Source organism: Triplophysa rosa, linkage group LG19 (assembly GCF_024868665.1).
Source record: "Triplophysa rosa linkage group LG19, Trosa_1v2, whole genome shotgun sequence".
Lineage (NCBI taxonomy): Eukaryota > Metazoa > Chordata > Actinopteri > Cypriniformes > Nemacheilidae > Triplophysa > Triplophysa rosa.
This window is the reverse complement of record NC_079908.1, coordinates 7,588,708-7,611,996: the sequence shown is the minus strand read 5'-3', so window position 1 is coordinate 7,611,996 and position 23,289 is coordinate 7,588,708. Positions and strand designations below refer to the sequence as shown.

Below are 23,289 nucleotides of genomic sequence, written 5' to 3'. Positions count from 1 at the left end.
TTCCGGTGTTAGAAAAAATAGTTTGTGTCAGGCCTACATAACAAGAGCAAAATAAACTTTCAGATCGGTTTTTTTTATGCATTTGAAGAAAATTTGGATTTTAATCGTTATCTTAAGATCATGTACGAGACAAAAAAAACAAAACGGAGTGCAGATTACATGAAAAACAGTGTGACATTGCCATCTAGTGGCAATGAAGGCTAACATTCTAGTCCACGTTACAGCTAAACATATTTTTAAAGTGTTGCAGTTTCAAAAAAATTGAAGTTGCTAAAAATGCATAATTATGGTTGACACTTTACAACAACGCTTCAGGTTCATACTCCATGTACGGTAGTATGTAAACTGTATTCATAAATTATGAAGAATTAAACATATTTATGCCCAAAACATTCTCAAGACACTTAACAATAGTGACAATAGTTAATTGACATTAATACTGATATGACTTACATAAACCAGTTTTTGGGAACAATATATATACTTAATATTTTAAAATTATAATTTCATTATACATCTAATCATGATGAAATGCATTTAAATGACAGTATTATTTTGTACATTGTCAGCAATAGGTAGAATCCTCACACTGAATCTATTCAAAAATATACTTAAATACAAAAGAAGAGCCAACAATACTGTATTTACAGTTCAGCTTGAAACTCTGCACTCCACACAGTATATCATGTGGTTACCAAATCTACCTGAGCGGATAACTGATATCATCATCAGATGGTGTTGCATGTTGGTTTTTAAAACACTGTGTTGGCACAGTACGTTTATTTTAGTGCTTAAGCCTGTGCAGACTCCACTGTCCTTTGAATATGAGACACTTCAAGCACAGGCATTAGAAGCTGGAATGCATCCTGGATATATGATGCGCTGTTTGAAGCCTTGGAATAAAAACAAAAGAGAATGTCTCATTATGCTTAAGAGCCAGGTGTAAAGTCCTTATTCTTAGGGTTGAATGGTGATTGTCATAGACATAAAAATAAACACACACCTCTAGAAAAATGCTGGTAATAAGTGGATTGAGAACTTCTCCCTTCTCATTTGCCTGAAAAACATTCACACTTGGTGTCATAACTGCACTGGCATCAGTATTATACATACAATTTTAACAATGTTGATAAAGGCTTTGAACTCTTATATCTCACCCCAATGGTAGTCAAAACTGATGTGAACTTTTTGGACAGGATTGATATCTCCTTGCACATAATCACAGTGACTCTAAAAGTAAAAACACATCATCGTATTAATTTAACCAATTCCCAATGATGCATGTAGTAACCGTTGCTTGTAATAAAATGCATCAAGATAACTCACTGCGATAGGATTTTGGCTTGTTCTGCAGCTGTGGCTTCATCAGTGTTACAATGAAGAAGTTTTTCCGCTGTTTTGTGAAATTGCTCTATGGATCTTGCGGTGAACTCGGCCAAGCTTGTAATGGCAGACAAATGGGCCTCCTATAAAGGAATACCTCAAATGATCAAAACGCAAGCAAATATACATTATTCATATAATGCATATATGTATAGGATAATTTACAGACCGCAACGTTGCATTTTATCGCTGGTGTTTCCTGTTCTTTCTCCTCCTCTTCCTGCTGTGGCTTCATGTGTGTGATACGGCTGAACGCGTTCTTTCTGGCCTGAGTAATTAAAATGAAGTATATGTAATTTGATTTAGATAAAATAAAAGATCTGAACTTTATCATTCAACAGATATGCTATAGAAGTGATACCTTGCAAAGCTTGTCTGCTGACTTGGATATGTGCAAGCTTTCAAGAACATCTGTCAGTTCCTTTATGAACTCTTCTCCATCATCACCTGAGATGTAAGGTTTCAGAGATGAAGATTTCTTTCTTTCACATTGATTTAATGTTTTGTTTTGTATTGAACATGTTTTAAAGGATCATGATGTATTGCATGTTTTTAACTATAGATTTGTATTCATTGTATTTCTTTACCTCTTGTATCGTCCTCCACCTCATCGTCAAACTCTGTGAGGGAAAACGGCTCCTTAATCTCCTCTAACTCTTCTCTCAGTTTAACCAACTCCTCACCTGACAAAGTGGTCAAGACAGATTTCACCTGCAGACATACACAAGATTAGATTTAAGTCTCACACCACACTGAACTATATGTGATTGTTTCATGCTACAATTGTCTTCATTGTGTTAGATTTGTAAATTCTAACCTTTGTATCACTCTCCCTAGAGAGAATCTCTAAAGCCTCTAGATGGGACAGCCCTTGAAACTCATCAAACAACATCCCATAATGAGCCTTCTTCTGTGTTTCCGATGTGACGTTATCAGATGTCTGCTGCTCTTCTCGTTCCTTTGCCTCTCTTAAGACCTTGAAAAATAAGTTTAGCTTTGTTAACAGCATCTGTGGCATGCAATAGATTAATACAGTCACATAGACTTCCATTGTAAATGTATGAACGTGAAAAATTAGATTTATGGTATTTTTATAGAACAAGAGTTGACTTTTTATGAAAATGACGGACAGCAAACTGTAGATATTGGCGAATATTCTGGTAAAACATCTCATTCGGACAGATTTCTATATTAAGCGTTGTACCTGTGACAGTGTTGAGTTTCTGTTCATCAGCCCTTTTGTTTTCTTAAAGCCGGGGTCTCCCTCTGCTATCACATCCATCGTCTTCTTCCCAATAAACTCCAATGCATCCAGACCACCACTTATAACTGTTTTACCCTGGAAAACAAAAATGTGGAGGAAAGATAAATGTTAAAACTCAAGACATTCACATTAAATATAAAAATATGTTAACCTATAATAAACAAATATAAATATATGATAATAAATTATAACTTATAAAATACTTTAAGTTACAATATACAGTTGCAGAACAAATTAAGATTTCAAAAATTTTCAAAAATTATTTTCAGTTTAAATTATTTTTCTGAATTGACTATTTATAGGTATGTGTTTAGGTACATTTATTGTTTTTATTTCATTCTGTTAACTACTAACAATATTTCAGTATATAGTTTATATTTGCATTTATTTGCAGAAAATGAAAACTGGAGAAACAGGTAAAAAAACAGAAAAGATGCTCTGTATATTTTCAGACCTCAAATACTACAAAGAAAACAAGTTTATATTCACACAAAACAACAGTAATATTTAAATTTAGGAAAAGTTAAAATAGTTTTTTATGGGATAACCTTGATTTTTATCAGTTTTCGTGTGTCTTGTCCAGTGTTGGGCAAGTTACACTAGAAATGTAATTAAATTACTGATTACTCCTTTTAAAAGTAATCAAGTTACTGGTCTGATTAAATTATTTCAAAAGTAATTAGTTACATTACTCGTTACATTACTACACCTCAAAAACAGAAAACAACCCCTTTAGCCTTCTCAAGACAAAACTTTATTGGGAAGTGCATACTCTACTCTATCTCGTCTTTAATTATTTTAATACATTCTTTCTGCTTATTCCATACTAAAGCCTGTCATAAATAATAATAATAATTAAAGTTTGTGACATTTTAACTTCAAACATTTGTTCATATGTTAACTAGTATTTCTAAACCTGCATACTTCATAATGTAAAAAGTCTCTCCTTAGTTTCTTATAACTTGTATATCTTAACAGTATATATATCTTAATAGTGATTGTATTTCCAGCTACAGAACGCATACGTTTCTCTCTCCATGCTGAGTTTGTTTTCGCTGGTAGTACCAAAGATTGTCTTGTGAAAGGGAGATGTATGGGTCTGTAATGCTTACAATTGGAGTATAAAGGCTAACATCGATCACGAGAGGCACCTCAGCCAATCATATCCGGTGTCTAGTCTCCTTGCCTGCGTTCCGCGCAGCGATAGCATTGGCCGTTAAGAGTTTTTAGCTTAATGTGGCAGGCTTTCCATGGGTGTGCACTCTGTTGTACTTGTTCAGTGGAGTGGCTTTGGTAGTACTTTCCGCGCAGGCGTGTTTCAGTTTGATGACGTCGCGGGTGCGACAGGCAGGCATCCAGACTTTGAAAAATCTATTTCGCTTTTAACAATTTAAATGATAAAACGATACAACGGCAACGATGTAACGCAGCTGTAACTTAGTTACCTGGGCTTGGAACTATAATCTAATTACTATTTTAGGAATTATAACACGTTAAATTACTCCGTTACCAAAAAAGTAATCAAACTACAGTAACGCGTTACTGCCCAACACTGGTCTTGTCATGTTGTCAGTCTTTCACATTGCTTTATGTCACTTCTGAGGTTAGATTTTGTTGAAATTCAACAGACATTGAACTGGAATGGCCACAATACATCTAGAATTGCTGATTAAATGAAAATGTGGAATGCGCTCTTAATGTTTTCTGCGGCTGTTTGTGTATTTAGCTTTACTGTCATCTAACATAAATTTGTTTGTCCTTACCGTACTCTGAACAACGCTGGTTAAGGAAGACAGCATTCCCATGCTACTGGAGGAGATCATTCCCATAGCCCCACCCATTCCAGAAGACTGCGACCCTTCCTCTTTATCTGCCTCACTAATGGCTGCAAGAAGATGGAAGAAATGTCAATTCATTTGGGTCATCAATAAAGACTTCAGTTAGCATGGCTCCAGGGGTCAAATGAAGGGGGACATAATTACCATCACTTTTCTCCTCCTCCTCCACTTGAGCAGAAAGCTCCTCAGGGCTAGGGATTCCAAGAGATGTCTCTGCCTTCTCAATGACCTGTGACAACCCTTGGCCTTAGCCAATAAAAGAGCACCATCAGTCACTATGACACATAAACCGAACTGTTGCTAGAGAGAATATTGGAATGATTTAATTACAACACTCCTTTCTTTTCGGCAGTTGACGTGTTAATATAATTTTAGGAAAAAGTAATAATTAACAGATGTCCTCGCTGTTGTTAATGCAGGGCTTAAGCTCGAGAATTGTGACAAGAGTGCGTTTTGTACAGCAGTGGCCAAAAGTGATGTCTAGAGAGCATACTGTATTTGTAAAACATTTGCTTTTACTGTCAACTCGGGTGAGACTAAACCATCAAAATATGAGTGTGTGGTACAAAATGGATAAAACACTCAATTTAAGGGTATTTATTAGACAAAATTATTTGTCAAAAAGGCAAACTACAGCATATCTGGGAATGTGGGTTTATTCAAATTTAAATGAAAAAGCATAGAAAAACAAAAAGCTTGCAGAAAAAGGAATTACTGACTAGTTTTATCAGTTGTAATATTTATTCATCCGCTCTTGTAGTAATATATTGTAGACATTCACCTGGGCCGTGACTCAATAAGCTTTGCGCATGTGTTGTGTGTAATTTTTCCCCAAGCCTCCTTCAATTCTTCTCAAATCTGAGCTTTAGTGCCTACACGTCAACCACAACTACACAACATTCATACAAAGAATTGAATGCATCTTTAATCAAATATGTGAATAAATAGCGAAGACGTCAATTCTCCAAATATCACTTTTAGCCTCTGTTGTATATGCTTGCACTAGTTTTAATATTCGCTCAAATTAAATAAACATTCTCAAACGTTTGTTTAGAAGTTCTTTGGTAGTCACTTACCTACTGTGGCTACAGTGGCAGTAGCAGTGGAGATGAGAGATTTACCCCAGTTTCCCCAGTAACCCCACCCTCCCTGAGAAACAGTCGTCTCTGTAGAGGGCTGATGTAAAGAAAAACAATGACACGGATATAAAAAAACATCTTTTATACAAAGATGAAATCCTGTTGTTGTTGTTTTTTTTGTAAATGTAAATCGCCATATGTACAGGCCATACAGTCATGCAGGTTTTGAATGATGCTGAATCTGAATGATGACAGAATTTTGATTTTTGTGTCAACTATCCCTTTAAGAAGAATTGGTATTGTCATTAAAATATTAATAAAACTGTGATAAAAGCTTACGTTTGAAGCAGTTTCTGCTTGTGGTGGTGTCTCTGGGGTCTTTTGGTCCTCAGGAGGAGGTTTATGTTCAGGTCTCCTCCTTGTCTTACGGACTGGAGCTACATCAGTAGAGCTGTCAATTTGACTATCAGAGGGGGGGTCATCTCGATCAGGTGATGAGGATTCTTGATCCATTGATTTCTCCGTTTGGTCACTTGCTGAGCTTTCGTTGTCTGACATCTTAATTCGTCACACTGTCCTGAAATATATAAACGAAACAAACAAATACCTATTCGTTTACCGTTAGTAGCTTTCAAAATGTACGTTACAGAAACTCTTATACGAACACATATGTGTTAGTATAACATCGCTAAAATACCAAATCACATCTGTCTATCTGTCACACCTGTACAGGCGTCATAGCCACATACTGTACAAATACTTTAATAATGCTAAGCTAACTTTTCCACAGACAATTAGCACAGCTTTAATGGAGCTGAACGTTATGTTATTATAGGATACAAGTTAGTTCAGAAACAAATAAAGGAAATACAAACCCAACCTAATGCCCCCCCGTCTCTGTTTTCTGCCCTGTGGCCACGTCACGGCTGTGTTTTGTTTTTCCAGACGCACGCTCTCTTGGACTAAAACCATAGGAATATACCCACTCGGTAAATATTTTTGGCTCCACCTGCTGTTTGGAGGTCGCAATTATCAACCTAATGAAATTTAGTCGTGTAACGTTACTCTGGCATTTTTTTCTGACATTTCTCTGAATTGTTTGATGTTCTACAAATCCTTAAAAAATACGCATAGTAGAAAGGCAATTTTTTCTTCTTCAAAAAATGAACTTAAATAAGTTAAATTGTGCTGTATCTTTTATTTGGTTTATAAGATTTATAATATCTTATTATTATATTTGTACTCTTTTATATAAATCGTATTTATTTTTGTTTTGTTTTATTGTTTTTGCTCAGTTTTTTCTTGTTGGTCTAAAACTGTGTACGACATTTGTGCACTGTTTGTGAATTAAGTGAAATAAACAACCACACGAATCAATTCTGAAATATGAAGAACATTTTACGCATAGTCAACAAATTATACAGTTACATTCACTATACGTATCTTGATAACTTAACCTAGCATGTATTTAAAGTGGCATGTAGGAGTATTTCGCTTATTACTACTAATTGTTCAGTTCAGTAAACATAATTCAATCATTGACAACTTATGTTTAGACCCAGGTGGTTAACAAATATAGTTTAACCATTATTTTTCATGAGAAGTCTGTAAAACATCTTGTTTTCCTTTTCCTGTCTTTATAATTACAATGCAGCCAGTCACGCAATGCTCACAGAAGCCACAACCATAGGTAGAAACTACACGCCCCAGAAATCCATCTCAAATCTCATTGGCTGGCGTCGCACTACTGCGCGTTTTTGGCTGCTGTGATTGGTGCACAGTTGTTTTCGGCGAGTCTCGATGTTCTCACATAGTATTCGTAATCAGAGACGAAATGGCTGAAGAAGAGCTCGAGCAAACTTCTGGAATCCTTCAAGAGATTTTCACCTCGCCTCTGAATATAAGCTTGTTATGTCTCTGTTTGTTCCTGTTGTACAAGATCGTTCGCGGAGACAGGCCCCCAGACTATGGCCCTGTTGAAGAGCAGTTACCTAAACTAAAGAAGCGAGATTTCACTTTAGCAGAACTGATGGAGTATGACGGGACAAAAAACCCGAGAATCCTGATGGCTGTCAACGGGAAAGTGTTTGATGTTACGAGAGGAAAGAAGTTCTACGGTCCAGGTAACACACGACATGAACGCGCACTCGCTGGGCTAACAGTTATCTCAAGTTGTTCTTTTATTGACAGCAAACACTTGTGAATTAGGAGGTTTATTGCTTGCTATGTGATTTACATGCATTTCCCACATATTAATGTATTAGTCATTAAATGCTATTAAAAGCTTTATTTTCTCTTTTTTCATTTCAGCCACGCCCCTTGTATGAGTTGCCATTTAAATTGCACCGTTTGAACTACTATTCGTTATAACCTCTAATCTAGCATGACAAGCGATCACGCAACTTTGTATCTCTGTTGAGATTTTTGTTTAAAACAAGTTATAGTGAGTTAGCATCTATTTTCACATGTGCCTTTTGTGCACACTTTGGCAATACCAAACTGATTGTCATCAGTGAATCATTAACTAAACTCGGATAAAGGTCGAAGATTGACAGGAGACCACTGAGCCATGCACATTAATTCATCCACGTATTTCAATACGATGTGTGCGTGAGAAGGTCAGAAATAAAAAAGGAACCTGCTAACACCCATGTTGTTCACTTTTAGAGGGCCCTTATGGGGTCTTTGCAGGCAAAGATGCTTCCAGAGGTTTAGCCACATTCTGTTTGGAGAAGGAGGCCTTGAAAGACACTAACGATGATCTTTCGGATCTCAGTGCCATGCAGCAGGAAAGCCTGAGCGAGTGGGAGACCCAGTTCACCCGTGAGTTGAAGGACACTTCCTTCCCCCAGCTTTGACTGGCTGTACAGTTGTAACTTTTATACAAATTCAGTCAAATTCATGTGGCTACACTTTGTTGTCAGTAGATATACTAAATAACTAATGCATGTACAATGTTTCTGCTGTGTTCAGTGGCAATATTGTAAACACCCAACCTTCAAATCAGGTTTTAATGTTGAGTCTGTTTTTTCTTCAGAGAAATATGATTATGTTGGCAAGCTTCTTAAACCCGGAGAAGAACCAACGGAGTACACAGATGATGAAGAAGTCAAGGACAAAAAGAAGGATTAGAACATGCAGAACACGAGACGGATCCAAACCTTGATCTTTCCATGTGTCCTAGATTTTTTTTGCAGTCACACTTGCTGATGTTTTGTCTGAGCCACCATGTCATTGCATATGTATCACCATGACCATCTTTTTAGCATGTCTTGTGTTTATAAACAGAATTTTGTATGACTGTTTTGTTAAAGCTATTGTAGCCTATATACCTAAAGCAACTGTGACTTAACAGTTGTTACAAATGTCATCTGTAGATATTCTTGGGTAGATATGTGCTTCAGTAATATACTTTGATATACTTCTAAGCTTGCTGTTAATATGGACCTTATTTCGCTCGCACTTTTTTGTATCACAAGAAAGTTTAAACCAAAAAATGTACATCAACACATGCTGCAAAATGTATCGTTTTGTGTTTTAAAGGCGTATTAGGTGAAATGTAGGGAAGGAGATTTTGCTTGATGGACAAATTTACAGTGTCGTACAGTATACTAAAAGTTTCCAGTAGGGAATCAGTCATTAACTCATCACATTTTAGTCTTAATATCTACTCAGGAAAGTTTTAGATTAGATAGACGTTCCATGAGATTATGTTTTTTTTTTTTGATTTACCAATACAAGTATTTGTAATTTGAATACTTTTCTGTTCATAATGTTTCACTATTAAAGAATATGATTTATTACAATTGTTCGCTTTGTGTTTTAAAGGTTTACTTTGGTTGAAAGTTTAAATTGACTATCTAAATTTGTTAGCAAGGTATGTTTTAAATGCTAAAAATATTGAGTGATACAATTTTGCTTTTTAACCGTGTTATGCATCTAATAAAAAAAGTTAAAACAAAGTGACATACAAATAACACAAGTGAAATAATTACACATCCCCTATTTTTGGATAAAAAGTTGCTAACCCTTTCATGCACGCTTAATAACAACCTCAGTATGGGTTTTTTCTGGCTGTCATTGCTTTTAGGAGAAGAAAAACAAATTGTAGAGATTTTTAGATGTTCGCTTCAGTTGAAAGTATCCGTTTTTATTTTTTTTACTGAATAGTGTATGATTTGAAGGCCCTGCCTTCGTATCTGCTTTGGAGGTCTCTCTCAGCACATAGGTAGGCACCCTGGGGTGTCAGGGTAGTTACCTCTATACATGATAGGATAAATGTAATACAGTGCTATAAAAATGATGTCTTGCCCTCCACACATGAACCGCCTTTGTAAAGTTTCAGAATGTATTGAAAGGTTCGCTTGTCATTCATTTAGTGAATAATATTGTGACATAGGTAGTCACAATTATTTCTTTAATTGAGAAAAGTGTATGTCAGAAGTGGGATTCGAACCCACGCCTCCATTCGGAGACCAGAATACCCGTTTGTTACGGAAGGAACAATCCTTGAGTCTGGCGCCTTAGACCACTCGGCCATCCTGACACGATAAGTGTAATGCTGTGTTTATCCTATGTAACAGGAAAATTGGGCGCATAAAAACTTTGATATTAATGTAAAGACGTGATTAAGTTCTTAAACGGGTTGTTTTGGAAAGGGTGCCACAATGTCTCCATGTTACAAAACTATTTTCACGTTTTTCTATAATTTAATATAGCGTCAATAATAAACAATATCCTTTCAAACGAATTACGATTACAATCTAAACTAAATCCTAGTTTTAAAATATTTGGTTTTTAATAATATTATCGCCTTTTTAGGCTACAGTGCATGCGCACTGGTCTCGCTCGTGCAATTCGAGAAGGGGGAGTCTGCAGACCTGGAGCAGGCAGTTTTACGCCCCAAGCAGTTTTGCGCCCCTGTTTTTACTTATTTGTCCAGTAGGGGGCACTTTACATTAAGAACCACCAGAACAGACCTAAGAACAGATAACTTCATCGTCCATCACGAGTTATGGTAAATAAACGTTTTCAGGCAATCGTACAACATGTATAGTTTTAAATGATTCATTGATATCGATATGAATTCATTTCAACATCTAAAAAGATATGTACGGTATGTGTAATTTATACTCAAGACAATAAAATGTATACTTATTGACCAGGACCAGGTCGATGTTCTGTCTGGATCAACCTGTGTATGCTTCAGCAAGTGTATGCTTACTCGATATCTCTTACTCGTTTTCATAATTATTTTCTTTTTCATTTTATTTTGTTGTCTGTCTCTAGCCTGTGATGGCCTTTTCTGGTAACATATTCTTCTGCCCTTACGAAAATTGACCATGGTTTTACTACAGTTAAAACCCCAAAAACCATGGTTACTGTAGTAAAACAATGGTTATCACAAAATAACCATGGTTTTGAAAACCATGTTTTTGTAAAAACCACAGTAAAGTAATCAATGCACCAAAAAACCATGGTTACTACACTTGTACCACAAAAAAAAAACATGGTTTATTTTCGTAAGGGTGACCCTGTTTACTTGCATACATAGCGTTACTACAGTAGGCTTATATGTAAACCATTTAAATTTAGCTGCACACGTACTTAAATTATTTATTATTTTAAGTTGTTACAACTTCCTACAAAATGTAGAGCCCCATATTCAAAACTAACAATTAATCACAGGTGAGAACATCACAGTCAACATAATAATTAGCCAGCAAACAATTTTCTTAAATGTGCATTAATAAAACAAAAGATCAATAATCCAGCACCAACAACCACAAACATGTTCAAACTGTTCTAGTTTCTGTTCAGATGAGGTGAAGGTGTCACTTTTTAAAGCATATTGTACAACACTTTATACTGCCCATTTGTGGTGTAATTACAGAGCATCTAGCTTACAGAAGATGCAAGTATAGCTTATAATGATGCAATGAGAATCTTATTAAGGAGACCCAGATGGCATAGTGCAAGTGAAATGTTTGTGAGTGTAAGAGTAATCACTTTTAAAGCACTGTTACGAAATCTTATGTATAGTTTTATCTGTTGGCTTAATGCTGCTAAAAATGAAATTATTGTGGGTTTATCAAATATAGGGGTTAGTACTACACGGTATCAGTCAAAGCTGTGGAGACACTGGTATTGCTGTATTTTGTAACTCTTTATGTTTGTGATGGATCCTATGGTTGTATATGTTGTTTATTTTCTATTGTTTATTGTTTCTTTTTATTGGACCTTGAGTCTGTAATAAAGTTTGATTGATTGATTGATTGATTGATTGATTGATTGATTGATTGATTGATTGAAACTCAAATTGAAAACTATTCCCATATGGAATAAAATAAATGATCATATTACATATCACTGATTAAAATGTACGTGCTCCTAATGTGGGTTTTATCATGTTTGTGATAGTTAGTGCTCAATTAATCGTGTATCTTGTTTTCTTAATAGCAATTGTTGGCTGGCTAATGAGGCCTATTATGTTGTGATGTTATTGATCTCATCTGTAATAATACCCATCTTGAATTAACTCTTTTTTTGATAGTCCATCATCTGTTCCCTTGCTGGTTTGGAAAATCTCACAATGCTGGAGGCTGAGGAGGAATTTCTACAAGGGCCTGTCATTGACATAAGGTATGTAATGATGCTATAAAGGAGAAATGGTCAAGCATGACATCCTGCCATTATTTCCAATAACAATTTTCTCTACAACTTTAAACTTTCTTTTATCAGTGAGCGGGAGAAGTTTGACAGGAGGATTAAGAACATTTTGAAGAAGAGTGGCAACCCATAGGAGTCATTATCGAGAGCCATCCTATAATGATCATCAATCCTGTTTTTGATAATGGTCTTAATAAATAATGTTGTTCACAAGAAACTTGTCACTTTTTTCTTAGAAGATAAAATACCTTAGAAATTTCTTAAAGCGGTGAATTATGTTTTTCTTCATGAAATAGTATGCAGGACACTGTTCTAAATGCAGGGCAGATATTTAATTGATGTTTCATATGATTGCACTTAATGTCTTATGGGCTAAATATGGTTAATATTTCAATGTAACTTTGCCTATACATTCACAACAAACACTCAAGTCTTCTGTATATTTGTATATTACTAGGCCACAGTAGATTATATATTATTGTTGTACTGTACATCTGATCCAACTGTATTATTATTAATTTTTCAATTCACAAAAACACTAAATTGCAGTTGCAATTGCAAATCAATTGTCTCCTGTAAGCTATGTATTAAGACCGTTAGTAGATATCTACAAATATTTAAACCTGTTCTGCACATCGTTAGTTAAGCCATGGTTTCTGTAGAAAGATTGGTTTTGCCAAAAGTCACCAATACAACAACAACAAAAAAACATGGTTACTACACTTTTACCATAGTTAATTTTCACTGGTCCAGAAGCACTTCCAGTTTCAGTTTAGTTTATTTATTTACTTTTAATCTTACACATACATAATTACATTTTTGTTTAACAGTTTGATTCGGTTACAAATATTTTATTTTGTCGTTCAACTCCCCTTACTGGACAAATAAGGAACAACAGGGGCGTAAAACTGCCTGGGGCGTAAAACTGCCTGCTCCAGGTCTGCAGACTCCCCATATAGGGCATTTCCGGTGTGCTCTTCGCCATTTTGTTTCTGGCATTCAGTTCAAGGGTAACTTGTTAGCACGCGCAGTCGATAGTACCAGACATCGCCATGTATCGTTTCGCGAAGGCTGCCCTAAACCTTAGTGGTAAGATAACATTCTTAGTAGAGGCATTTACTATGGTTTTCTGTGATTTGCGTTTGTTTCTATACCGCCTTTTAAACTGGCCGCCTGTTAATCGAATGCTATAGATAGTTAGCATTAGGCAGAAACATCCGTTCGTAGCTTGTGTGTACGTGGTTGCAAATTCATTTAATGTCATATGAACTCCCACCTTTCAGGATGTGTACAACCTTTAAAACTGTGTATAACTCAAATTAATTGTCATGTACGATATTAAATTTATCAGCCCAGTGTCAACCCCAAAGCTAATAACGTTATCAGTGGTAATTGTGATTCCTGTTGTTACACTCATGCAACAATTTGTCGATTCCAACATGTTTCATTATGTCTAGAAGAGCGATTTGTCTGAAAGCTTGAACATTGTTGTATTCTTATGTATGGATACAGGAAGGTCATAGTGTTTTTAGATTCAGTGTGTGTGACATTTTCCTATTGTTTAACAAATGATGTATTGAACAATGCTTTAAATGATAAGTAAACATAAATACACTTTTCTTGTAATAGGTCAAAGTGCGCGTCAGCTCGCTGTGCGACAGAAGTCTGATCTGTCCTCTGCATTTCATGCAAAGTATGGAACCCCATTGCTGATTGCTGGAGTTGCATTTTGTACAGGTGTTTGGGCATACGTAAGTGACTGCAAACAAACATTTTCGCAACTCATTATGTATTTTTTTGTTTTTATTACACGTTTATGTGCAATGTTCTTGCAGGTGATCACATCTACAGGCATCTCATGGAACCTGTCACCTGTAGGAAAGGTGCAGCCCAAGGAATGGAAGGAGTAATTTGTCGGGAAAGGCTGAAATAACATTATGAACTTTTCCATTTTACAAATGGAGACCATTTTCACCTGATCTAGTCTTGTTGCTGTGTTGGCATGTCTGTAAAAATGTAATAAATTAAGTATAAATCTTATATTTAGTCTTTAGTTACTTCACGTTCCCCAGTGTGTTTAGATTAGATCGGATAAGCTTTGGAAAGGTCTTTACCTAAAGCCAATGCCCCGTTGTTGGTTTGATTTGAAACTGTTTTATGCACTCATTGTATATACATCAAAGTTGCTGTATTGCACCATCAGATGGATTTTTTATATACTGTAGAGATAAAGCATCTTTTAGACTAGAGAATTAAAATTTCAGGCCATGTGGACTAGTTATAATGTAGGACATTTTACTGTTAAACTGTATTTACCCGTTTATTAGTAAATTTATATATATATATATATATATATATATATATATATATAGCTAATCATCAAGGTCAATTTTTTTTACTGTGCATTCCAATTAATATCAATCAAACGGCAGTTGGTTTGTTTTGATTTAAGACATAACTCAAAAAATACAGCTAACTAACGCAAGAAAACACAATAAAAACATGATAACATAACGAGTTATCTCATTTTGGAACCAAACTCTTCATACATATATATTGTATTTATACAATTACGATGTAAGCTAAATAATTTACTAAATGTATTGAACTGAAAGTATACAGGCTTTGCCGAGCTCGAGCAGAATGAAGATAATATCTATGCAGGAAAGAATGTGGGCACTGGGGATGAGGCATGAACGCATCTTGTTCCCTCTGATATTGATTGACAGTCAGTACATCCAATGAGCGCTGGACTTCTCGCGTACCTCTACAAGACCCGCCCACCCATGTACATCAGCATCAAGCTAAGGTCATTCTCAATCGGGAACTTACCTAGCACGGCACCACACAGGAGCGAAGCAGTTTCACTGCAAATCTACAATCTGTCAGAATGTCTCTATCAAACAAACTCACGTTGGACAAGGTGGATGTGAAAGGAAAGCGAGTGATCATGAGGTGAGTGTGAATTGTCACCGATAAAATTTGTTGGAAGCGTGCGACACCGTTATTATAACATGTCCTTCAAGTACAAGATATGCTGAGTGTAGATATTGGAAAGCCGATCTTAATTTATTGCCATCGATCAAAACTATGTGAATGAATTAGTGTTTTCAGTTCAATCAATGATAACCGGAAGTGTATCTGTCACGCGTCACGTTTGAAGATCTTTGATACGTGCGGGATGGCAGATATAACACGAGCAACCGCATCTTTTGCTAAACTGTGTTTTTTTTATACTCTGTTTTATAAAATGACAATTAAATCGATAGACGCTGTAAAATGTCTTTGTGAAATGACACCACCCTCACGTACAAATGTCAAATGGAAATTTATTTTTGTCGACAACTAGTGCGTTTTCACATATCAGACTGTTAAATGCCTTTTTACCCTCTGCTATTCCATGATGATCCCTGAAGGCTAAACCATTTTTGGTTGTTTTATGCGTACTAACTATAAAGTTTAGGCTTAAAGTAGGCACAGTGACATTCGTTTAGTGGCTTGTTCTAACTCGTCGGTACGGCGCCCATACAGCCCATTAAATGTCATTATTTTACACAATTATCGATAGTTTGTCACGTATTCTTCTAAACATACTCGACATCGCAGATGTTCTTAGCATAAATTACCATTGGTATTCAACACACTGTCCAAAACCCAAAGGCCTGCCTTAAACGGTCTTTTGTAAAAGGTCCACACACTGACAACCAATGCGCAATCCTTTCACTGAAAACAGCCACGCCCACCGTCTGACTGTACTTTGCAAGTTATCTTTTGTAACTTTTTGGTTGATCGCTTGGTAGGCATTTTAAGTTTGTCACGAATATTTACACGAACTAAAGTTTGCTCTATTGTAATGGGTGGCACGTGCTTTTAAGCAACTCGATGCGCTGTGAGTTGCTTATGTTGGCTGATTTCGTCACCCACTGCTATATCAGTTGGGTTGATATCAGTAGTAATATTAGATAAACCAGCACAATACCTTCTACAACATTGATTATTCTCTCCCATTAATTCATTGAACTGCTGGATGGGGGCTTTAGTGTTACGTAATCCACAGTAGTCATGGAGACCGTGTGAACGTGCAGTAGTGTGTGTGCGCACCTGTAGTAGACCACAGAATGATACTGGTAGGGGGATTATTTAGTTGTTGACTGTGCAATGCTACATTTCACAGACTTTTTATAATAGTTTCAAGCTTTTCATTAATGCAGTGATGTTTAGTGATGTTTGCTTTTCCTTAACATTTAATTACATTGTTTAAAAAAATAATAGTGATAAAAAGCTGCTTTGTTATAAATTAGACTATGTAAAACAGTATCTTATTTGGCGTAATCTGTTTTGACCCAACAATGTCATCTAAATTTTCGAGGCAGGTTGCTTCCATTTAGTTATTCCTATAGTTTTGACCCGTTTTGGTGAATTTAAAACAAAAGAATGCTTAAGTGATCAGATGAAACTTATTTTATTCTGTCTCTCTCCGGAAGGGTTGACTTCAATGTCCCTATGAAGGACAAGACGATCACAAATAACCAGAGGTGAGATTGAAACTGTATTTATTGTATATCAAGACTCAAAGATGTAAATATTTAGAAAATTAGATTTAGATTTAGAAATGAGTTTAATAGTTTGGACATTAATAATATATTAAATGCATTATATACATTTATACGATTAGAATTAAGGCCGCAGTCCCATCCGTCAAGCACTGTTTAGACAATGGGGCCAAAGGAGTGGTTCTGATGAGCCACTTGGGACGGCCTGATGGAGTCCCTATGCCTAACAAGTACTCTCTGGAGCCCGTGGTTGCAGAACTCAAGAACCTGCTGGGAAAGTAAGAGCTCTATGATTGATTATCATTATAACTGAAGAATGCTATGTATAATTTCAGTGTGCAATATGAGATTCTTAACCTACACATATTCACACAGGTATTTAAATCTTGGTTATTAATAACCTTAACCTTCAGCATATAGTGTAATCACTCCACATCTGTTTGACAACTGTAATGACATTGCAGGGGTTTTCTACATAAACACTAGAAATGTAATGCATTCTCAAAGTGACATTTTATTAGTAATACGCTCTGCAGTGATATACTATTTGTTGGCCCATATTAATGCAATGCTTGGCCGTACAGGTCAAATGATGTTGGTTTTCTTGTTTTTACAGAGATGTTCAGTTCCTGAAGGACTGTGTGGGTCCAGATGTGGAGAAAACCTGCGCAGACCCAGCTGCTGGTTCTGTCATTCTGCTGGAGAACTTGCGGTTTCATGTGGCTGAAGAGGGCAAAGGCAAAGATGCATCGGGTAACAAGGTCAGTTGTTGTGGCAACAGCTACACTGCATCTTATACAGGATTTGAAAGCCCAGTAGTATACTTGGGATAATTTTTAGGCCCGGTTTCACTTGGCTTGGCTTAAGATAGGACTATGCCTTAGTTAAGTTAGGATATTTAAGTCACTTTTATATGAAAGGTTTAGGAAAAACATTACTGGTGTGCATCTTGAGACAAACCAATGGCGCTGATATATTTTAAGATGTCAGGGCAAGTTATTTTAAGACAAAAATTAATTTTAGTTTGGGACTAGCCTTAAGCCTTGTCTATGAAACCGGCCACTAAAGTTATAATTTAAAAGCCATTTTTAAGCTTTATGACAAAATGGTGCAATGACTGTGTGACGGCTTATATACATAGAGACATCTGCAGCTCTCAAAGGCCAGAGGTGGCTGTGTATGCGTGCAGAGATACTGTATACAGTTGACCTATTGGCATTTGTAGGAAGGTCATATTTGACCATGTGGCTTTTCTGGTCTTTGGGCCCGGACTGGAATGCATGCTGCGAAGGAGAGAAGAGAGGAAGGAAGGGGTGGGGACAGAATAGAGGAAACTGTCATATATTCATACAGTGAACTTGGTGCCTGGCATTTTATTGGCACCGCTGCAACATTTCATTCCCTCTAGTTCAAAAGTCATGAACTTTGAGTGCGTATGGACAGCAGTAACATGATCACGATAGACTTTTCTAAAGTTGGTACAGTGGCTCTTTACTCTGCTGTGAGATATTAAAGGGGTCATATGACACTGCTGAACCTAATATTTTGTTTTGTTTAAGATGTAATGATTAGTCCGATATGGCGACCCATACCTGAAATGTGACCTCTGCTTTTAACCCATCCAGAGAGTAGTGAACACACGCACAGCAAGTGGTGAACACAAGATTATGTCAGAAAGCCCGTTTTGTCTAGCATTTTCTTAAGCAAGACATGAAGTGTAAAATAAATCTTAAATGAATGCAAAGAGTTGTGAAAATGGGAGTGCGGTGACTGTCAGATCTGCGTACTGAGACAGCTCTTAAAGGGGCCACGTTCTTAAACCTGCTGCTGTGACTCCAGTCACTAATGTTAATCAAAGAACAAAATAAAAGAAGAAATCAATGTGATTTTGTAGCTTTAATGAGAATTCGTCTGCATTTAATTTATAATTTAGCATTAAAGACTGTAAAGTGTTTGAGAACTTCCTTCAATTTCTGTATATTTCATGATAGCTCTCATGTTAAAATAATCAATTTAATAGAGACATCAGTTACAGTACTAATATCAAAATGTTTTCTTTCATTCATAAAATGACGCTGTTAAAGAAATATGTTGTGTCTACATCAATTTGAAGATTAAATGTGAAATTATTCAAATGTAAAAGTATATTTTAAAATATTATTGTTATGTGTGATTAATCGTGATTAATCACAGAAAATGTGTGAATATAACTTGACAAGGGGTCCATAGCTAGGACATAATTTTCATAAGAAATTTCCATAAGATCAACTATTTTTTTATATCTTGTTTTTTAGGTTTTTTTATTAAAATTGTTTTATTCTGCAGGTGACGTCATGTAACCTAATTAATGATTTTGAACTTTTTTAGACCAAAGCAACTCGAGAGGAAATAGATTCTTTCCGTGCCTCCCTGTCCAAGCTGGGTGACGTCTATGTCAATGATGCCTTTGGTACTGCACACAGAGCACACAGGTAGTGCTTTTCCACAAAACTGTGAAACTAGAATAAATCTAAAAATATTTAGTTTTGTCCGTTACCTTTTCTTTGCTTTGGTTTGCAAGGTAATTGTTTTTGTATCACACTTGCTTCAGCTCCATGGTTGGAGTGAACCTCCCTCAGAAGGCGGCAGGTTTTCTGATGAAGAAGGAGCTAGACTACTTTGCCATGGCCCTTGAGAAACCACAAAAGCCTTTCCTGGCCATTCTCGGAGGGTGAGACTTTTTTAGTTTGGTGATAAAAAATACCTCGACTTTACAAGATACTGCAGGGCAGCTAATGCACGGATAAATATTTGTTCGAACCCTTTCATGAGGCTTTTGTCCTCTCATTTGAAAACCCCGCAGAAACCATTAATGACAGTCTAGGGATAGTTGTGTTATCCTGTTATGCAATGATGAGATTGGTGACAGTGCCCTTTTTTCACCAGTGCTCCGAGTATAATCCCTGTGGCCTAACCTTTCATATTTGAATGCAGAAAAAACGTTTATAGATTCCATGTTTTTTTTAGGTTAAAAACTTCCACAGAGACTTTTCACACAATGGTGTGGGATCTAATATGACGCTACACACTTTAAATGGATTAGCCTCTGTTTCCTGCTTGAAACAGACATTAAGTACTTTGAAAGGATATTGGCACAACGTCTCCAGTGTAAAGGATTTGTGCTGTTGCACATTTTGAGCTGTTGCTCAACTTCCACACGTTCTATCTTAATTTCTTTGCTCCTGAGAGCAGCCGCCCCTGCACATTCATTGGTTGCAATGACCGTCTGCATATACGTCTGTGGTTCGTCCCAATAACAAAGTTCACTGATAAGAAATACATCAATGTTCAATAAGGTCTTGAGATTTTATCTTTTAATGAAAAATTGTCATTAACTTTTAATTCCTTTGTTGTGGAAAGATGAATTCCTTTGAATTGTTGTAATACAGTAGAAGGTTAAAGTGATGTAATATTGACATTTTAGTGCAGATACTTTGTTTGATCAATATCGTTTTGATGTTTACAGGGCCAAGGTCAAAGATAAGATTCAACTGATCAACAACATGTTGGATAAGGTGAACGAGATGATCATTGGTGGAGGAATGGCATTTACCTTCCTCAAGGTTCTTAAGAACATGGAGGTGAGTGGATTTAGTATACAAAAAGGCCGATCCTGAGTTTTAAGGATTACATTCTCAGTATAAAAACTCAATATCATCCACAAGGGGGCGTGTTGTTCCCCTTTTATTGCTGTGTCATCCAATTCTACTCAAATTTATCAACTGAAGAGGTTATTGTAATACCTTGTATCTTGTCATTCCAAATATTCTCTTGTGCTCAGATTGGCACTTCCCTGTATGATGAAGAGGGCGCCAAAATTGTGAAAGACCTGATGGCTAAGGCCGAGAAGAACGGAGTGAAGATCGCACTCCCTGTCGACTTCGTTACTGCCGACAAGTTTGATGAGAAGGCGGCAACGGGGACTGCCACAGTAGCAGATGGTATCCCAGCTGGCTGGATGGTAAGACATACACATTTTAACGCTAACGTTAGCTCTAAAAGAGCTATTCATTTAGTCTAATTCTGCCTTAAGCAGTCATGTGAAGAAAAACTGCAAAACGGATGTTCTTCAAAGACAATGTTTTCTTTCTGGTCACCTTTCCGTCCAGGGTTTGGATTGTGGTCCCGAGAGCTCAAAGCTCTACGCAGAGGCTGTAGCCAGAGCCAAGCAGATTGTGTGGAACGGACCTGTCGGTGTGTTCGAGTGGGACAACTTCTCTCGTGGAACCAAAAACTTGATGGACAAAGTTGTGGAAGCGACCAAAAATGGCTGCATCACCATCATTGGTGAGAATTTCATGCATCACAAAGGATCCAAAAGTTTATTTTCTCTCAGCTCCATTCATAAATCATGTCTCTGTTTCTTTCAGGTGGGGGAGACACGGCGACATGCTGTGCCAAGTGGGACACAGAGGACAAGGTTAGTCATGTGAGCACAGGAGGCGGAGCCAGTCTGGAGCTGCTGGAGGGTAAAGTGTTGCCTGGTGTCGATGCCCTCAGCAACGTATAAGCAGACAGAGCCTATTCTTCCCAAGAAGCTGTCATCTATGCTCACTCGGCATTTGTTCAGTGCTGTCACCTGTTGGGGATGCAAATGATGGCACCTATTCTCTCTGAGGACAGTATGCTGTGTTAGGCCTCCTGACCTGTTCACTTATACACATACAGTCACATTCATACTTGCTTTTCTTCGATTAAATTGCCTAACAGAGGTGACATCTTTCCTTGTCAGATGTTTCTGTCTGTTATGTTTTTAAGAGAGAAAAGATGTCCTGTTGTTTTTTTGAGAGATGGGTCATTTTTTTTCCTGCTTAAGTGTTAATGTGTCATCCCATTACAGTTTGAATGTGTATTCAGTGTAACCTTTGAGTGTTGTAATTGTAGAGATTGTGTCCCCCACAGATGTTGAGTATATGTAGAGAGCTGTAGACACTTTCTTCCCCATAATGCACTTGTCACCCTAGACCTGCGGATTATGAGATAGATGTTCCTCACTGGAATTATGACGGGCTAATGTTAGACCCAAGCGGTCTGTTGCGGAATAAGAACAAAAATAATAATAAAAATATAAAACAATTTGGGTCATTGTGTTGATTTATTGTTAAAATGTTAAGATGAAGTATCTGATCGTCTTAATCCCTTAGGAAAATTATCATGGTATTATTATAGTATAGTTTTACGACAGATATCAATTTGTGGTTATCATTTTTACTATAAATAGAATGAAATATGGTTACTGTAGTAAAACCATTTTACTTATAACAAAAAATCGAACATCTATCTATAACCTCACTGTCATAGGCAAGCCAAGCCAAGGCAAATTTATAAAGCACATTTCAAGGTAATTTAAAGCGCTTTATGTAGAAATGATTAAAAAGAAGCATACATATAATGCATAAGAGATCTTCACAAAAGGAAATGATTTAAAATCACACATACTAAAGAATTTGATTTAAATTTGACTTAAGATGTGTGTAAAATATATATTATTTAATCAAGTTGTTTTCGTGTTGTTTTTGTAGTTTCTGACGATTTTTTAAACTTTTTTTCGTCAAACGGGGGCGCTCAATTATAGTTTATAGAAAAAAAGCTTTGTTTTATTTATTTAACTTGTGTTTTAAAATGTAGTTTAATTAAACAATAAAACACTAACTTAAAAAAATCTATATATTACTTAATATTATAAATAAACAGATATATTTAAAACGGTTTATTTAATTCATGTTTTAAAACTTAAAAAAACAATTAAAAGCTCATTAATAAATCATTTTAAATGCACATTTTAAATCGTTCTGTATTCATATTTTGAAGGTCACTGAATCTGTTTTTCTCCTTGTGCATTTAATATTTTTTATTTTTATCCACACCTCAGAATGTGTACATAAAGAGTGGGATTGTAGCTATAGGTTTGGTCCTAGTAGTAAAATGCGTTTATTCTAAATCCCAGGCAAATATTTCTATTCAACGATAGTCTACAGTTACCTCATCAAACAAAAGTAGAAGTCCACTTTCTATTCATCTTAAAACATTAGAGAGGATAGAGGCATGTCGGGCGTGGTATTGTTTGTTTAATGAAAAGGCATCTTTCAAGCACATAGTTGATGTCATTCCACTATCATCAAGCTTTTACAAACGCAACGTGCTATTGTTCTGCAGCTGTTCTCAAAGTAGGCTACAAGGCGAGCGACTCTTTTTGTGTCACGGGTGCACAAGTCATTTTAAAATGTACTTCTGGGACTCAACACTGTTTTGCTGTTAATGTGTATTAGCCTACTAAAAAGTACATATGCAAAAATAAAGTGTTTTATAATCACATTTTGTTGATTAGATATTTATTACAAACAGACATGGCACTTTCTGTATTAAATAAATACTTATGAAAAATAATTTAAAATGATTTTGCTCTGAAGTGGCTGATTCTGTGGGTTATACATAGGCTACTTAAGACTCTGACAGGCTCTTGA

The 23,289-nt window shown here is 36.2% G+C and overlaps 4 protein-coding genes, 1 long non-coding RNA gene and 1 other non-coding gene across 7 annotated transcripts; 4 read left to right on the top strand and 2 right to left on the bottom strand.

The window, feature by feature from the left end:
- Window positions 1-61: 61 nt before the first annotated feature.
- Window positions 62-6,554, bottom strand: fam114a2 (family with sequence similarity 114 member A2). Of its 2 annotated transcripts, none has more exons than XM_057360240.1 (14): window positions 6,445-6,554; window positions 5,904-6,141; window positions 5,562-5,661; window positions 4,630-4,731; window positions 4,411-4,532; window positions 2,588-2,722; window positions 2,201-2,359; window positions 1,971-2,094; window positions 1,745-1,830; window positions 1,553-1,651; window positions 1,327-1,466; window positions 1,158-1,230; window positions 1,004-1,057; window positions 62-893 (listed from the first exon to the last, which is right to left on the bottom strand). In XM_057360240.1, exons 2-14 carry the CDS (start codon window positions 6,120-6,122, stop codon window positions 792-794), a joined length of 1,515 nt encoding a protein of 504 aa, XP_057216223.1. In that variant the 5' UTR covers window positions 6,123-6,141; window positions 6,445-6,554; the 3' UTR covers window positions 62-791. The 2 variants fall into 2 exon arrangements, with proteins under 2 accessions (XP_057216223.1, XP_057216224.1); XM_057360241.1 differs by having other exon boundaries at window positions 6,440-6,549.
- Window positions 6,555-7,325: 771 nt separating this feature from the next.
- pgrmc1 (progesterone receptor membrane component 1) lies at window positions 7,326-9,370 on the top strand. Its single transcript, XM_057360498.1, has 3 exons — window positions 7,326-7,687; window positions 8,232-8,387; window positions 8,602-9,370. Exons 1-3 carry the CDS (start codon window positions 7,399-7,401, stop codon window positions 8,694-8,696), a joined length of 540 nt encoding a protein of 179 aa, XP_057216481.1. The 5' UTR covers window positions 7,326-7,398; the 3' UTR covers window positions 8,697-9,370.
- Window positions 9,371-9,999: 629 nt separating this feature from the next.
- trnal-caa (transfer RNA leucine (anticodon CAA)) lies at window positions 10,000-10,110 on the bottom strand. Its single transcript has 2 exons — window positions 10,073-10,110; window positions 10,000-10,045 (listed from the first exon to the last, which is right to left on the bottom strand). It is a non-coding gene; the product is annotated as a tRNA-Leu (tRNA).
- Window positions 10,111-10,442: 332 nt separating this feature from the next.
- LOC130569783 (uncharacterized) lies at window positions 10,443-12,439 on the top strand. The gene is made up of 3 exons (XR_008964891.1): window positions 10,443-10,581; window positions 12,118-12,206; window positions 12,306-12,439. It is a non-coding gene; the product is annotated as an uncharacterized LOC130569783 (long non-coding RNA).
- Window positions 12,440-13,205: 766 nt separating this feature from the next.
- On the top strand, window positions 13,206-14,273 carry LOC130570490 (cytochrome c oxidase subunit 7B, mitochondrial). The gene is made up of 3 exons (XM_057360819.1): window positions 13,206-13,322; window positions 13,863-13,984; window positions 14,069-14,273. The coding sequence occupies exons 1-3, from the start codon at window positions 13,286-13,288 to the stop codon at window positions 14,141-14,143; spliced, it is 234 nt and encodes a 77-aa protein (XP_057216802.1). The 5' UTR covers window positions 13,206-13,285; the 3' UTR covers window positions 14,144-14,273.
- A 741-nt stretch (window positions 14,274-15,014) lies between these two features.
- Window positions 15,015-21,901, top strand: pgk1 (phosphoglycerate kinase 1). The gene is made up of 10 exons (XM_057359652.1): window positions 15,015-15,188; window positions 16,718-16,768; window positions 16,909-17,064; window positions 17,403-17,547; window positions 19,154-19,257; window positions 19,377-19,496; window positions 20,292-20,406; window positions 20,607-20,786; window positions 20,935-21,112; window positions 21,196-21,901. Exons 1-10 carry the CDS (start codon window positions 15,124-15,126, stop codon window positions 21,333-21,335), a joined length of 1,254 nt encoding a protein of 417 aa, XP_057215635.1. The 5' UTR covers window positions 15,015-15,123; the 3' UTR covers window positions 21,336-21,901.
- The last annotated feature ends 1,388 nt before the right edge of the window (window positions 21,902-23,289 follow it).